Raw genomic sequence first — 12,909 nt, forward strand, 5'->3', positions numbered from 1 at the left:
TCACAAGTAAAAAGAGCTAAACCTTATTTTTGCTACTTGTGTGGTGTTCGGGTCCGCGGGACCCGTTTTTAATTTTTTATTAAAAGAAAAATGATACAATTAATTAATTTTTCAAACTGAGACTTGCTGACTTTGGCTCATTTTCTTTGAAGAACATATATCAGAATATTTAATATTTAATGACCACACACCATACACCCCCCCCTACACATTTCTATTACATATAAGATTCTCGGGTCCACTGGACCCGGGGCTTATAGAAGTGTGGAAATTGATGTTCTGTGTACCACACACACACACAGCAGGCCTAGACAGGAGGAGGACAGAGTGTAGGTACACAGAACATCAGACGGTCAAATGTGCGAGAAAATGAGAGCAGACAGTGTTTATAAACAATGTTGCAACCTTGTGTGGGAACCGCAGGTGCAGAAACACAAAAGAAGAATCCCTGTGGGATGCAGAAACTGGCAGAGACATTTTCCGTGCAACGTTCATATTGTTGTTACTCAGCCAGCGTTTGTGGGTCTGATGGACCCGTTGCATTTTGTGGCTTTTAATGCCTCACAATCAAACACTTATGTTCAAATACTGAACAGATGTTTAACGGGTCCATCAGACCCCACAAACGCTGGCTGAGTAACAACAATATGAACATTAAACAAGGGTTAAAGGCCTACTGAAAGCCACTACTAGCGACCACGCAGTCTGATAGTTTATATATCAATGATGAAATCTTAACATTGCAACACATGCCAATACGGCCGGGTTAACTTATAAAGTGACATTTTAAATTTCCCGCGAAACTTCCGGTTGAAAACGTCTATGTATGATGACGTATGCGCGTGACGTCAATCGTTGAAACGGAAGTATTCGGACACATTGTATGCAAAACAAAAAGCTCTGTTTTCATCGCAAAATTCCGCAGTATTCTGGACATCTGTGTTGGTGAATCTTTTGCAATTTTTTTAATGAACAATGAAGACTGCAAAGAAGAAAGCTGTAGGTGGGATCGGTGTATTAGCGGCGGGCTGCAGCAACACAACCAGGAGGACTTTGACTTGGATAGCAGACGCGCTATCCGACGCTAGCCGCCGACCGCATTGATGATCGGGTGAAGTCCTTCGTCGCTCCGTCGATCGCTGGAACGCAGGTCAGCACAGGTGTTGATGAGCAGATGAGGGCTGGCTGGCGTAGGTGGAGAGCTAATGTTTTTAGCATAGCTCTGTGAGGTCCCGTTGCTAAGTTAGCTTCAATGGCGTCGTTAGCAACAGCATTGTTAACCTTCGCTAGGCTGGAAAACATTAACCGTGTAGTTACATGTCCATGGTTTAATAGTATTGTTGATTTTCTGTCTATCCTTCCAGTCAGGGGTTTATTTCTTTTGTTTCTATCTGCAGTTAAGCCCGATGCTATCACATTAGCTCCGTAGCTAAAGTGCTTCGCCGATGTATTGTCGTGGAGATAAAAGTCACTGTGAATGTCCATTTTGCGTTCTCGACTCTCATTTTCAAGAGGATATAGTATCCGAGGTGGTTTAAAATACAAATCTGTGATCCACAATAGAAAAAGGAGAGAGTGTGGAATCCAATGAGCCAGCTTGTACCTAAGTTATGGCCAGAGCGAAAAAAGATGCGTCCTGCACTGCACTCTAGTCCTTCACTCTCACGTTCCTCATCCAGAAATCTTTCATCCTGGCTCAAATTAATGGGGTAATCGTCGCTTTCTCGGTCCGAATCGCTCTCGCTGCTGGTGTAAACAATGTGAGGAGCCTTTCAACCTGCGACGTCACGCTACTTCCGGTACAGGCAAGGCTTTTTATTTTATCAGCGACCAATAGTTGCAAACTTTATCGTCGATGTTCTCTACTAAATCCTTTCAGCAAAAATATGGCAATATCGCGAAATGATCAAGTATGACACATAGAATGGATCTGCTATCCCCGTTTAAATAAAAAAAAATTCATTTCAGTAGGCCTTTAAACTAGTTTGACTCATCAGCGCCTCCGCTGCCTGTCTGCGTGTACTGCACTATTCTGCATCAAGACGCAAATTGATCAACGTAAACTTCCGCACACAGGATCACGTGAAGGAGAAGCTGAAGCTGGTGCAAGACTTCCTGCATGCCGACGCTCAGGACGTGCTCGCCGGCCTGGAGGAGAAGATGAAGACCTCAGAAATTTCAATGGTGAGTTTCGCTTCGTGGAAACTTCCGGCGAGGTTCAAACGCTGGCCGTCTCTCCTCCAGGACGACTACGTCTCTAAGGTGAAAGCCCTGCTGGGCAAAGAGCTCCGCTTGGAAAACGGCGAGCCCAAAGGAAAAACCAACGGCCACGCCAACGGCTCCCACAAAGAGGAGGACGAAGGCGACGCCGGCATGGACGTGGAGGAGGACGTCAAGTCGCCCGGCGCTCGAGGGAAAGGTGGCCGGAGGAGCAAAGCTGACAACAAAAGTAGGCCGTTTGAGCCTCTTAAGATGCGCACGTTTGGATGGGATTATGATCTTTGGATCTTTCCAGAGTCTCCGGCCAGCTCCAGGGTGACGAGAAGTGGCGGCAACCAACCGACCATCCTGTCCATGTTCTCCAAAGTGTGCGTTTCCATCTTCTTTACATTTAATGGTTGCTAAAAAGTTTTACTACAGAGTTTCCTATGTAACTGATTGCGGCCTAATTGCTATTCAAAGATCCTCCATATCAGGTAGGGGTGTAACGGTACACAAAAATGTCGGTTCGGTACGTACCTCGGTTTAGAGGTCACGGTTCGGTTCATTTTCGGTACAGTAAGAAAACAACAAAATGTAAATTTTTTGGTTATTTATTTACCAAATTTGTAAACAATGGCTTTATCCTTTTAACATTGGGAACACTATAATAATTCTGCCCACGTTAATCAACATTAAACTGCCTCAAGTTGTTGCTCAGATTAAATAAAATGACAAAACTTTTCTTCTACATAAAAAAAGTGCAACATTAAACAGTTTCAAGTCAACTCGTCATGCTTAATTTATTACAGCATTTGGGAAGCGTATGTAAATGTTATATTTTGATCAACATGTGATAGCAGGGACCCTGCCATTCAAAACTAGGCTGCTGCATTACTAATGATTAATGTTACTATAGCTGGAAAGAAATAGTACAATAGCAATAGGAGAGACTATTCATCCCTGAACACCATGGAGTTCATGTAGGCTTAATGATGCACTTACATTATTATGTCAACTATCAGAGACCGAAACTCTTCATTTAACATAATGTCCATTTTTGCTGCTTCAACACAGCTCAATCAACACAGAAAAAGGTCAAGTGAAATAACAGACAGACAGGGCTTTGCTGTCCGTAACACACACACCGCAAAATGAGCTAACGTTACGCTAAAAGCGAATTAGCCTTCACCTCAAGCCAGGAATGTGAGCGAGCTGAACTGCCTTTTATATTTCTAGAAGGTCAACGGGCTCATAGTGATGTTACTAGTAGTTGACTGGGAAATGTTTATTATAATTTGGGGAGAGTGCGCAGCCTGATGATTACCTGCTAAATGCTAAGCACTGACTACATGTGCTCTGAATACGCACTGCTGATTGGCTGCTACCGCTCTGTTTGTAACCAATCAGATGGTTGTGTGGGTGGGACAATGCTGGGTGCTGTGTAGAGTACTGACCGAGACAGAAGGAAGCGAAGGCGGCTACTTAATATGTTCGTGTGGAAACTCGTTTGGTACACCTCCGAACCGAACCGAAACCCCCGTACCGAAACGGTTCAATACAAATACACGTACAGTTACACCCCTAGCACTCGCACCGCTCTACTAGGGTATACTCTCCTGCAAAAGTCCTCACGGTCTTTGCTACTGTTTTTTAAGGAAATTCGGCCAAAACAAAAGTCAAAGATGCTCTACAGTGTTTCCCATAAACTGCCAAGATACCTGTGGCGCTGGGGGCGTGGCTGTGGGTGTGGTCACCATGACATCATCGAGTAATTTGCATAATTTACTACAATATGATTTTCTCTAAAAAGGCTCAAAAAATGTATACTTACTAATTAATAACAGTTTTGTTTTAAATGTCCATCCATCCATCCATTTTACAATATAATTACAACACTTTATGTACATATTTATATACAGATTTGAACAATAAGTTATTCACTGAAATATATTTATTAATTGTGGTTCTTCCAAAAATATATCTTATAAAAATATAAAAGTTAAAATGTCTCTTAAAGCTCTGCCCCTTTAATTAGTGCATACTAAATAATTTAACTTTAGCCTACTACTACAACCATATTATTTACCAGCAACATAAAGTGAAACAGAGGCAGAGGTGTCCTGCCACAGTCAGTAACAAATAAACAGAAAACAGTAGTGGTCAAATACAAATAAGGCAACAAGAGAAGTATCCTACACTTCTTTTCTTTATTTCTTTCTTTTAGTTTATTTCGAACATGAACACATTTACATCATAATACATCACACAATTTCATATCATTTCATTTACATCATGCCCGAAAAGGAGTAGGAAGAAGCAAAGCTTATTTAATCCTACCCCTTTCCCACTTCAAAGCATTTACAATTATATAAAATCATTTACTGACCTTTTTATATAATAAAAGAACATCTATGAATTAGTATATACAACAGTTTGTAATATGTAATTAATTAATTCAGTCATTATTAACATACTGAGATGAAGAATATTTTCCTTCTTTGTACTTTGTAAGCACTATTAATTTAAAATATTTGTTATTTTGTAAAGTAAATCTGAACAGCCTATATGGGCATCTACATCAACTATATGATTTGCCTGAGAAGCTGGACAGGACACAAAAAAAAAAAAAACTTTTTATAAAAAAACTTTTTTTTTTGTGGCGGCCTTAATTCTTTCGTGGCGGGCCGCCACAAATAAATGAATGTGTGGGAAACACTGCGGGCCCCCAGACACATTTTTTTCTATAAATGTGGCCCCCGAGTCAAAATTGCCCAGGCCTGATCTACATGATGTACATAACTTTAGAAAAATAAAATTAAATTAAAAACTCTCAAAACAAAATAATGCTTGCCTTGGTGCCCTAAAATATGAGCCCTCCTTTTAAGGCAACACTTTCCTTGACCTTAAAAAGTAAAAATTCGAGGCCTGATTGCAGTGTAATGATTTGACTGAAACCCTCATTTTTCCCCCAATATTTGTTGTTTCAGTCAGAAGCGTAAGTCCGAAGACCTGAATGGCGTAGAAGAAGCCGCCAACGGACAAAGTGAAGTAAAACCAGATGAAGTCGCTGAGGAGGTGAGTCATCTTCCTCCTCCTGCAGGCTGCAGACCGCTTGCCTCACTCTTGGCATAATCCCTATTTTCTTGTTATTGTCTAATGTAGTCTCGGGAGGAGAAGCGTCTCAAAGTGGAGTCTGATGAGCAGTAAGTAGGCACTTCTGAAGATGGCGCCTCATGAAGTGGTTTGTAATACACGGAATGTCGATAGGTCTTCTCCTGAAGAAGCCAAAACTGAGAGCAAGACTGTTGCTGCTGCAAAGGTAACAGCGTTAAAGTTAATTATCGCAAAGATTATCTCGGGATTTTTATAAATGTTTTTGTATTTATTTTTTATAGACTCCGCCTCCAAAATGCCCAGATTGCAGGCAATATTTGGACGACTCAGACCTCAAGTTCTTTCAAGGGGATCCCGACAATGCGGTGAGATTATTCAGTGTTGGCGTCAACGCACTTTTTGTGTCTTTTTACGCATTGAAATCAGAAAGGACGCGGATTATTATTAAACATTTTTTACTGCCTGTTTTTTATTTTTTATTTTATTTGCTCGATTATCGCTTTCCGCCGGTGTTTTGTTTTGTTTATATTTGCCGGATCAAATTTCTGTCCCTGTTTATTGCCTTTTTATTGGCCGTAAATTTTGATTCGCCGAAAGTTTTCTCAATGACAAATACTGCCTCAGTTTGTACTTAGACAACTTTAGCGCAAGGGAAGTGTAAAGTCAACCTTTTTAACTTCATCCTGTGCCATGTCTCCAGTAAATGACTTGTCTGAGTCCATGGAAACTTCACTTTTATCTCCCGCTGGATCGACATCGTTTAGGATGAAGACAGGTTAGCAGAGGTGTGGACTCGAGTCACATGACTTGGACTCGAGTCAGACTCGAGTCATGAATTTGATGACTTTAGACTCGACTTGACAAAATGTAAAGAGACTTGCAACTCGACTTAGACTTTAACATCAATGACTTGTGACTTCACTTGGACTTGAGCCTTTTGACTTGACATGACTTGCTACTTTCCCCAAAACCTAAAGCTTAAAAAGTTATTTGGGAGCGCTCCGTATCTTTCATTTTGTACGTGTTTGTCTGTCTATCAGCGTGTGTGCTGCGTGTCAGCGTGTGTGCTGTCAGTACAACAGCCAATCAAATTAGATCTACATTGTTTTCATCACACAGCATTCAGCCAATCAAATTGCAGGACAACAAATGAACAAGAGTTGTCAAACAACGCGGCAGTGAGAAAGATTTATACCAAAGTTGGTTTCGTTCGGGTATAAAAACTACGACTTGGTCTACAAAAAACGAATTGCAAATCACGCAGTTCGAATATTACAGACGGACACGCAACAACTTCCAACTTCGTTCGACATTTGAAGTTGCACAAAGAAGGGTAAGTTTTGAATGTAAGCTAACGTTTATTGGCTAAGTAACATGACTTTTATTTGCTGTGTAGTTAAATCAGTGAGGCTGTAAACTCACTGCTAACGTCATAACCATAGACGTCTTATAAGTAGACGCAGCATCGAGCGCTACTGCCTACTGGCGCAGACGAGACGCGGGGCCGCCATCTTGGAGTGGTGATCCGCTCCACTCAGTGCAATTCATTTGGCAGGAGCAATGAATTGTCAGCGCATTTAATTCATTTTACCTCACTGAATACCACTCATTTTCACGCGCTTTTTTGTCATACGTGTAGCTATGATAACGGACACATGTTTTATTATTCATAGTTTGCTTAACAGTAATATAATATTCTTATATGCTATAAGTGACCAGACGTCCGAGATCAAAACTGGGAATATAAGCCCAGAGAAGGGGGAAAAAAACGGTCAGCTATTTTTAAGTTGAAGAAACAATATGATTACGTTATATATACATGCGTATATCCTACATAAACAATGTATGAATACATTAGATATCTATATATCTTATAGACTGTATCTCTGTTGCTGCAGCAGCAGAGAGTTTATTCTGTCTTGACACTTTGTATTGATATTTTGTATTACATTCTTCCCTTAAATGATCATGTTTACAGTGATTGTTATATATGTATTTTTTATGTATGTCGCTTTGGATAAAAGCGTCTGCCAAATACTTAAACATATATAAACACCTGAAACTCTTTATATCAGCTAAAACCACCAATCTGTTTCACTGGATTCAGAATAAAACCAAATGCTGTCTTACCCAACAATGTTAGTATTTGAATATTGTTACTTGAAGACTTATTCCTGGTTACAATTATACTGTTAAGAAAGTATTGTCTTATATTTTGCCTAAAATGAGAATGCATCATAATCAGTGGCGGCTGGTGAATTTTGTTTTAGGTGGGGCTGAAAGTTTGTAAACCAAACCCCTGTAGGGGCGTCATCCTCTCCCAGAAGATTTATTTGTGATTTTCACATACAAATATTGAAGATCTTTGCTCCTTCTCAACTCTGTGGTAATGTTATTTTCATAAAATACAACCAATAGTACATTAATGTTAAATCTTACTTGTGAAAAATAATCCCCCGATTCCTATTTTCAACAGTCCGCTCATTTGAGCAGGAAAACGCTGAACACCAGCCCGGCATCTTTGTTTTCTACCTGTCAACTGTCAGTTTAGGCTGCTCGCCGGCTCCTCATCACCACTTCAAGATGCAATTTGCTCGCGTCACAGCAACCAATACTGCGTGTACTTACAAGCTGTCTGTGGTTATAACATCATTTCAAACACAGGAATCTGTTGCGTCCACTGCAGTTTGCTACCTTATTCATACTTTTTGTCAAGTGATTTTTTTAAGCAGGGTTGCATGAGGTACCTACATTTAATGTTACGTTAGTCAATGTATCACACACAGTAACATAACGTTAGACGGCGGTCAGCAGCACAGCATATTTTAGCCACCTACAAAAAGACAAACATAGTCAAATAAAGGTCAGTTAAAATGTATACTTTATTAAGAATATGTGTACATATTGCATAGGGCCCTGACATCTAAAAAGTACAACTCTGTTCATTGTTATGTTCATGTATTTGTTATGTTTTTCATGTGTACGCACACATAAACACACATACAGTATGAGATGAGATCAATGAGATAAGGTAAGAACAGAATAGAAACTGCTGTGGAACTAGTTACAATGCAATATGCCATGGAAATACAATGTTAACACTTTTGTACAAATAAGTACAGTTGCACTTGTTTTTGCAAATGTGTTTATTCTGTAAAGGAATGAGTTAAATGTTTAAAATTGTTTAAATTATTAAAATGACTGGTTAATAGTGCTATTATGAATTGCAATGTCAGTACTATTTTTTTTCCTGTTATTTCAAATGCACTTGTTTTAATAAATAAATACAGCGGTTTAAAAGCATACACAATCTGTGTAAAAATATTAGTCTGTGGTTAAAAGGACTTGAAAGGACTCGAAACTCAAAATGCAGGACTTGTGACTTGACTTGAGACTTTCCAGTCTTGACTTTGGACTTGACTCGGGACTTGCCTGTCTTGACTCGGGACTTGACTCGAGACTTGAGGGCAAAGACTTGAGACTTACTTGTGACTTGCAAAGCAATGACTTGGTCCCACCTCTGCAGGTTAGCGGTTAGCTTCAAGCTAACCAGCACCCGACCAGACTCCTCCACCCCAAAAACATACTTTGTAGGTCAACAAAGTTTATTAGGAGCACTATATAGTGACTATATAGTCCTAGTCACATCCGTTGTGTCCTTGGGCAAGACACTTCACCCTTGCTCTTGATGGCTGCTGGTTAGCGCCTTGCATGGCAGCTCCCGCCATCAGTGTGTGAATGTGGAAATACTGTCAAAGCTCTTTGAGTACCTTGAAGGTAGAAAAGCGCTATACAAGTATAACCCATTTATCATTTATATATAAGGCGCACTGTCGAGTTTTGAGAGTCTACACCAGACCTGGGCATTCTGCGGGCCATATCCGGTCCTTTGTGCGTCCTTGTCCGGCCCGCGTGAGGCCAATCATAAATTACAAAATACATTTTAAAAAGTATCTATGTCGAGTGTGCAATACAACGGTGCTGCTTTTGTTTTGAAAAGTGTTATTTGCATTACTTCCGTGTGTGCGTGATTGTGAGTGAATGTGAACAGCTGCAATCACAAATTACAAAAGTTGAAAAAACATCTATGTCGTGCGTGCAATACAACTGTGCTGCTTTTATTTTGAAAAGTGTTATTTATGGGCGTATGTCCGTGTGTAACCTGTGAGTGAAGGTGCACAGCGACAAGTGATGCACAGTTATCCCCGAGACGCTAAAAAGAGAATAGTTGATGAGGAATGGCGTGTTTTCAACAAGACATGGACTGCCAAGCAACGTTCCCTCTAAGGTGCGCGCCTGCGCAATTGCGCACTGCTCAAGCGTCCTCTGCGCACAGCAAATATATGCCGCGCACCAAATCAAATCCCATCTGAATTCTAAACAAAATAAACACATTTATTCTGTGTAATTTTGCAATGCAACTTTGAGTGACAGTGACAACAAGCGGCCCTAACGGTGTTCGTCAACACCGTTCAATTGAACTCCGTTCAATTATTGTAACGTCTATCGAGATGCTTCGAGGCCAGGAATTATATCGATCACTTTATTGGGCAAAACTGTTTATATTCGGCCATAACCACACCAAAACATGAGTAAAAACACTCCTATCTCGAAAAACTAGTCATTTTCTGCCGTACAAACCAGGCCAAAAACAACTTGTCATCTGTCACCAACACGCATACCACTAAACCACTGGTGCGTTTATGGCCACACAAAAACTCGGACGACTCAAACACCACACAAAGTTACACTATGACTCCTCAGTCATACGTGTGCTTATTTTACTGTCATTTATTATTGTTAATTTATTTATATTAATCATGGAATGCTGTTACTAGAGAAAGTTACAGGAATGCACACTTCATCCTATGCTTACATTTCATTGTGCAACATGAGGATGTTTAAGGGGAACTAAATGTGATCTCTGAAAGGGGTACAAATGATTTCCAAAGCAGTGCTTTTGGTATAAAGTAAAGTTAGGTTAAATAAAAGTATTATTATTATTATTATTTATCTCACGGTATATATCAAAAATAATATTGAGCAAAATTTAATTGAAATATTGTCGATGTGGCCCTCCACCAGTGCTCGGGTTGCTCATGCGGCCCCCGGTAAAAATTAATTGCCCACCCCTGGTCTACACGTATCTCTTATGTGCGACTGCCATCCACTGGCCACACTTATCATTACACCATGTACCAAATAAAATAGCTTTGAGGTTGGTAAGCACAACCAGAATTATTTCGTACATTAGGAGCACTATATATAATTATATAAGGCACACTGTTGAGTTTTGAGAAAATGAAAGGATTTTAAGTGCGCCTAATAGTCCGAAAAATACGGTACATTTTTCTATGTGCAATTCTGCTTGCTATACGTTGTGACTTGGGACGGAACATTAGCCGGAACGCCGCTGCTGGCACGGACTGAGGGGTCACGCGGGACACACGCATTTAAAACAAATAGTGCCGTTTAAGGAAATGTTCATAAACTTATTACCGCGTTGACTTTCACGTTCAACATGGCCTTCCCGCAGCTGGATGAGCCGGAGATGTTGACGGACGAGCGACTCTCTCTCTTTGACGCCAACGAGGACGGCTTCGAGAGCTACGAGGATCGTCCACAGCACAGGATCACAAACTTCAGGTGAGGGGTATCAAAGTTTGCTTCCTCTGAAAAAAAAAGTGTGGCACTATTTTTTTTTTTTTAATTTCCCCCTCTCAAATTAGTGTGTACGACAAGCACGGCCATCTTTGTCCGTTTGACGCCGGTCTGATTGAGAAGAACGTGGAGCTCTACTTCAGCTGTGCTGTCAAACCCATCTATGACGACAACCCCTGCATGGATGGTGAGACACCTCATTAGGGACACCTGCACCGTTTAATGCTTGTGTCAACTTCAGCTGCTTGGATGTGATTCCTATATCCTTCTACAACATTAACAGTCTTTGTCATTTACTTTGACATAAATGGAAGGAAAACATGATTTTAAAGGCCTACTGAAATATACATTTTTTATTTAAACGGGGATAGCAGATCCATTCTATTTGTCATACTTGATCATTTCGCGATATTGCCATAATTTGCTGAAAGGATTTAGTAGAGAACGACGACGATAAAGTTTGCAACTTTTGGTCGCTGATTAAAAAAAGCCTTGCCTGTACCGGAAGTAGCGTGACGTCACAGGTTGAAAGGCTCCTCACATTTCCCCATTGTTTACACCAGCAGCGAGAGCGATTCGGACCGAGAAAGCGACGATTACCCCATTAATTTGAGCCGGGATGAAAGATTCGTGGATGAGGAAAGTGAGAGTGAAGGACGAGACTAGAGTGCAGTGCAGGACGTATCTTTTTTCGCTCTGACCGTAACTTAGGTACAGCTGGCTCATTGGATTCCACACTCTCTCCTTTTTCTATTGTGGATCACGGATTTGTATTTTAAACCACCTCGGATACTATATCCTCTTGAAAATGAGAGTCGAGAACGCGAAATGGACATTCACAGTGACTTTTATCTCCACGACAATACATCGGTGAAGCACTTTAGCTACGGAGCTAACGTGATAGCATCGTGCTTAAATGCAGATAGAACAGGGGTGGGCAATTAATTTTTACCGGGGGCCGCATGAGCAACCCGAGCACTGCTGGAGGGCCACACCGACAATATTTCAATTAAATTTTGCTTAAAATATTTTTGATATACCGTAAGATAGATAATAATAATATTTTCATTTAACCTAACTTATCCTTATACAAAAGCAGATGGCTTTTGATGGTTTTATTTTTAACACTTTCTTACACAACACTTCCTGATGTATAATACAATGCAAAAATTTCCATTTCTGTCACTTTATCCTGCATCCTCTTTGTTGTGAACGTAGCACGCCTGTAAGGTGATTGGCGAAGAAGGAGGAAGCGTTGCTGTTGCGTAAATGAGGAGTGAGGATAGATGTGCGTGTGGAAAGAACGAGATAAGTTGAGCTGTGTTAGTATACGTTGCTCAATAAAAGTTTAAAAAGAGCGTCAGACTTGGGTTAGGGTTAAGGGTTCATCTCAAAGTCCTCCTGGTTGTGTTGCTGCAGCCAGCCGCTAATACACCGATCCCACCTACAACTTTCTTCTTTGCAGTCTTCATTGTTCATTAAACAAATTGCAAAAGATTCCCCAACACAGATGTCCAGAATACTGTGGAATTTTGCGATGAAAACAGAGCTTTTTTGTATTGGATTCAATGGCGTCCGAATACTTCCGTTTAACTACTGACGTCACGCGCATACGTCATCATACATAGACGTTTTCAACCGGAAGTTTAGCGGGAAATTTAAAATTGCACTTTAGTAAGCTAACCCGGCCGTATTGGCATGTGTTGCAATGTTAAGATTTCATCGTTGATATATAAACTATCAGACTGCGTGGTCGCTAGTAGTGGCTTTCAGTAGGCCTTCAAGTCCTCTTAGTCAGGACAAAAAACCAAGTTGGTTTAGGAACTTGGAAAAATTCCCGGTTTTCCGCAAATTCCGTAATACCATTTTTCAATTCAACATTTCTTGACGGATTTAAACAACTCCAACACCAACCAATTCAACTCATTCAGG

The 12,909-nt window shown here is 40.5% G+C and overlaps 2 protein-coding genes across 4 annotated transcripts in view; one reads left to right on the top strand and one right to left on the bottom strand.

The window, feature by feature from the left end:
* The window catches only part of LOC133651782 (protein shisa-8), a 648,746-nt gene that overhangs the window by 258,310 nt on the left and 377,527 nt on the right, over positions 1 to 12,909 (bottom strand). The window lies entirely within an intron of this gene.
* Positions 1 to 12,909, top strand: part of LOC133651778 (DNA (cytosine-5)-methyltransferase 1-like) — a 61,859-nt gene that overhangs the window by 9,111 nt on the left and 39,839 nt on the right. For both annotated transcript variants that reach the window (XM_062049897.1, XM_062049896.1), the window contains exons 3-11: positions 2,077 to 2,184; positions 2,245 to 2,449; positions 2,516 to 2,588; positions 5,190 to 5,277; positions 5,365 to 5,405; positions 5,470 to 5,521; positions 5,598 to 5,681; positions 10,853 to 10,962; positions 11,046 to 11,164. In XM_062049897.1, the coding sequence (XP_061905881.1) occupies positions 2,077 to 2,184; positions 2,245 to 2,449; positions 2,516 to 2,588; positions 5,190 to 5,277; positions 5,365 to 5,405; positions 5,470 to 5,521; positions 5,598 to 5,681; positions 10,853 to 10,962; positions 11,046 to 11,164 (880 nt within the window). The remainder of the gene's footprint in view (positions 1 to 2,076; positions 2,185 to 2,244; positions 2,450 to 2,515; positions 2,589 to 5,189; positions 5,278 to 5,364; positions 5,406 to 5,469; positions 5,522 to 5,597; positions 5,682 to 10,852; positions 10,963 to 11,045; positions 11,165 to 12,909) is intronic.

Source organism: Entelurus aequoreus, linkage group LG06, assembly GCF_033978785.1.
Source record: "Entelurus aequoreus isolate RoL-2023_Sb linkage group LG06, RoL_Eaeq_v1.1, whole genome shotgun sequence".
Lineage (NCBI taxonomy): Eukaryota > Metazoa > Chordata > Actinopteri > Syngnathiformes > Syngnathidae > Entelurus > Entelurus aequoreus.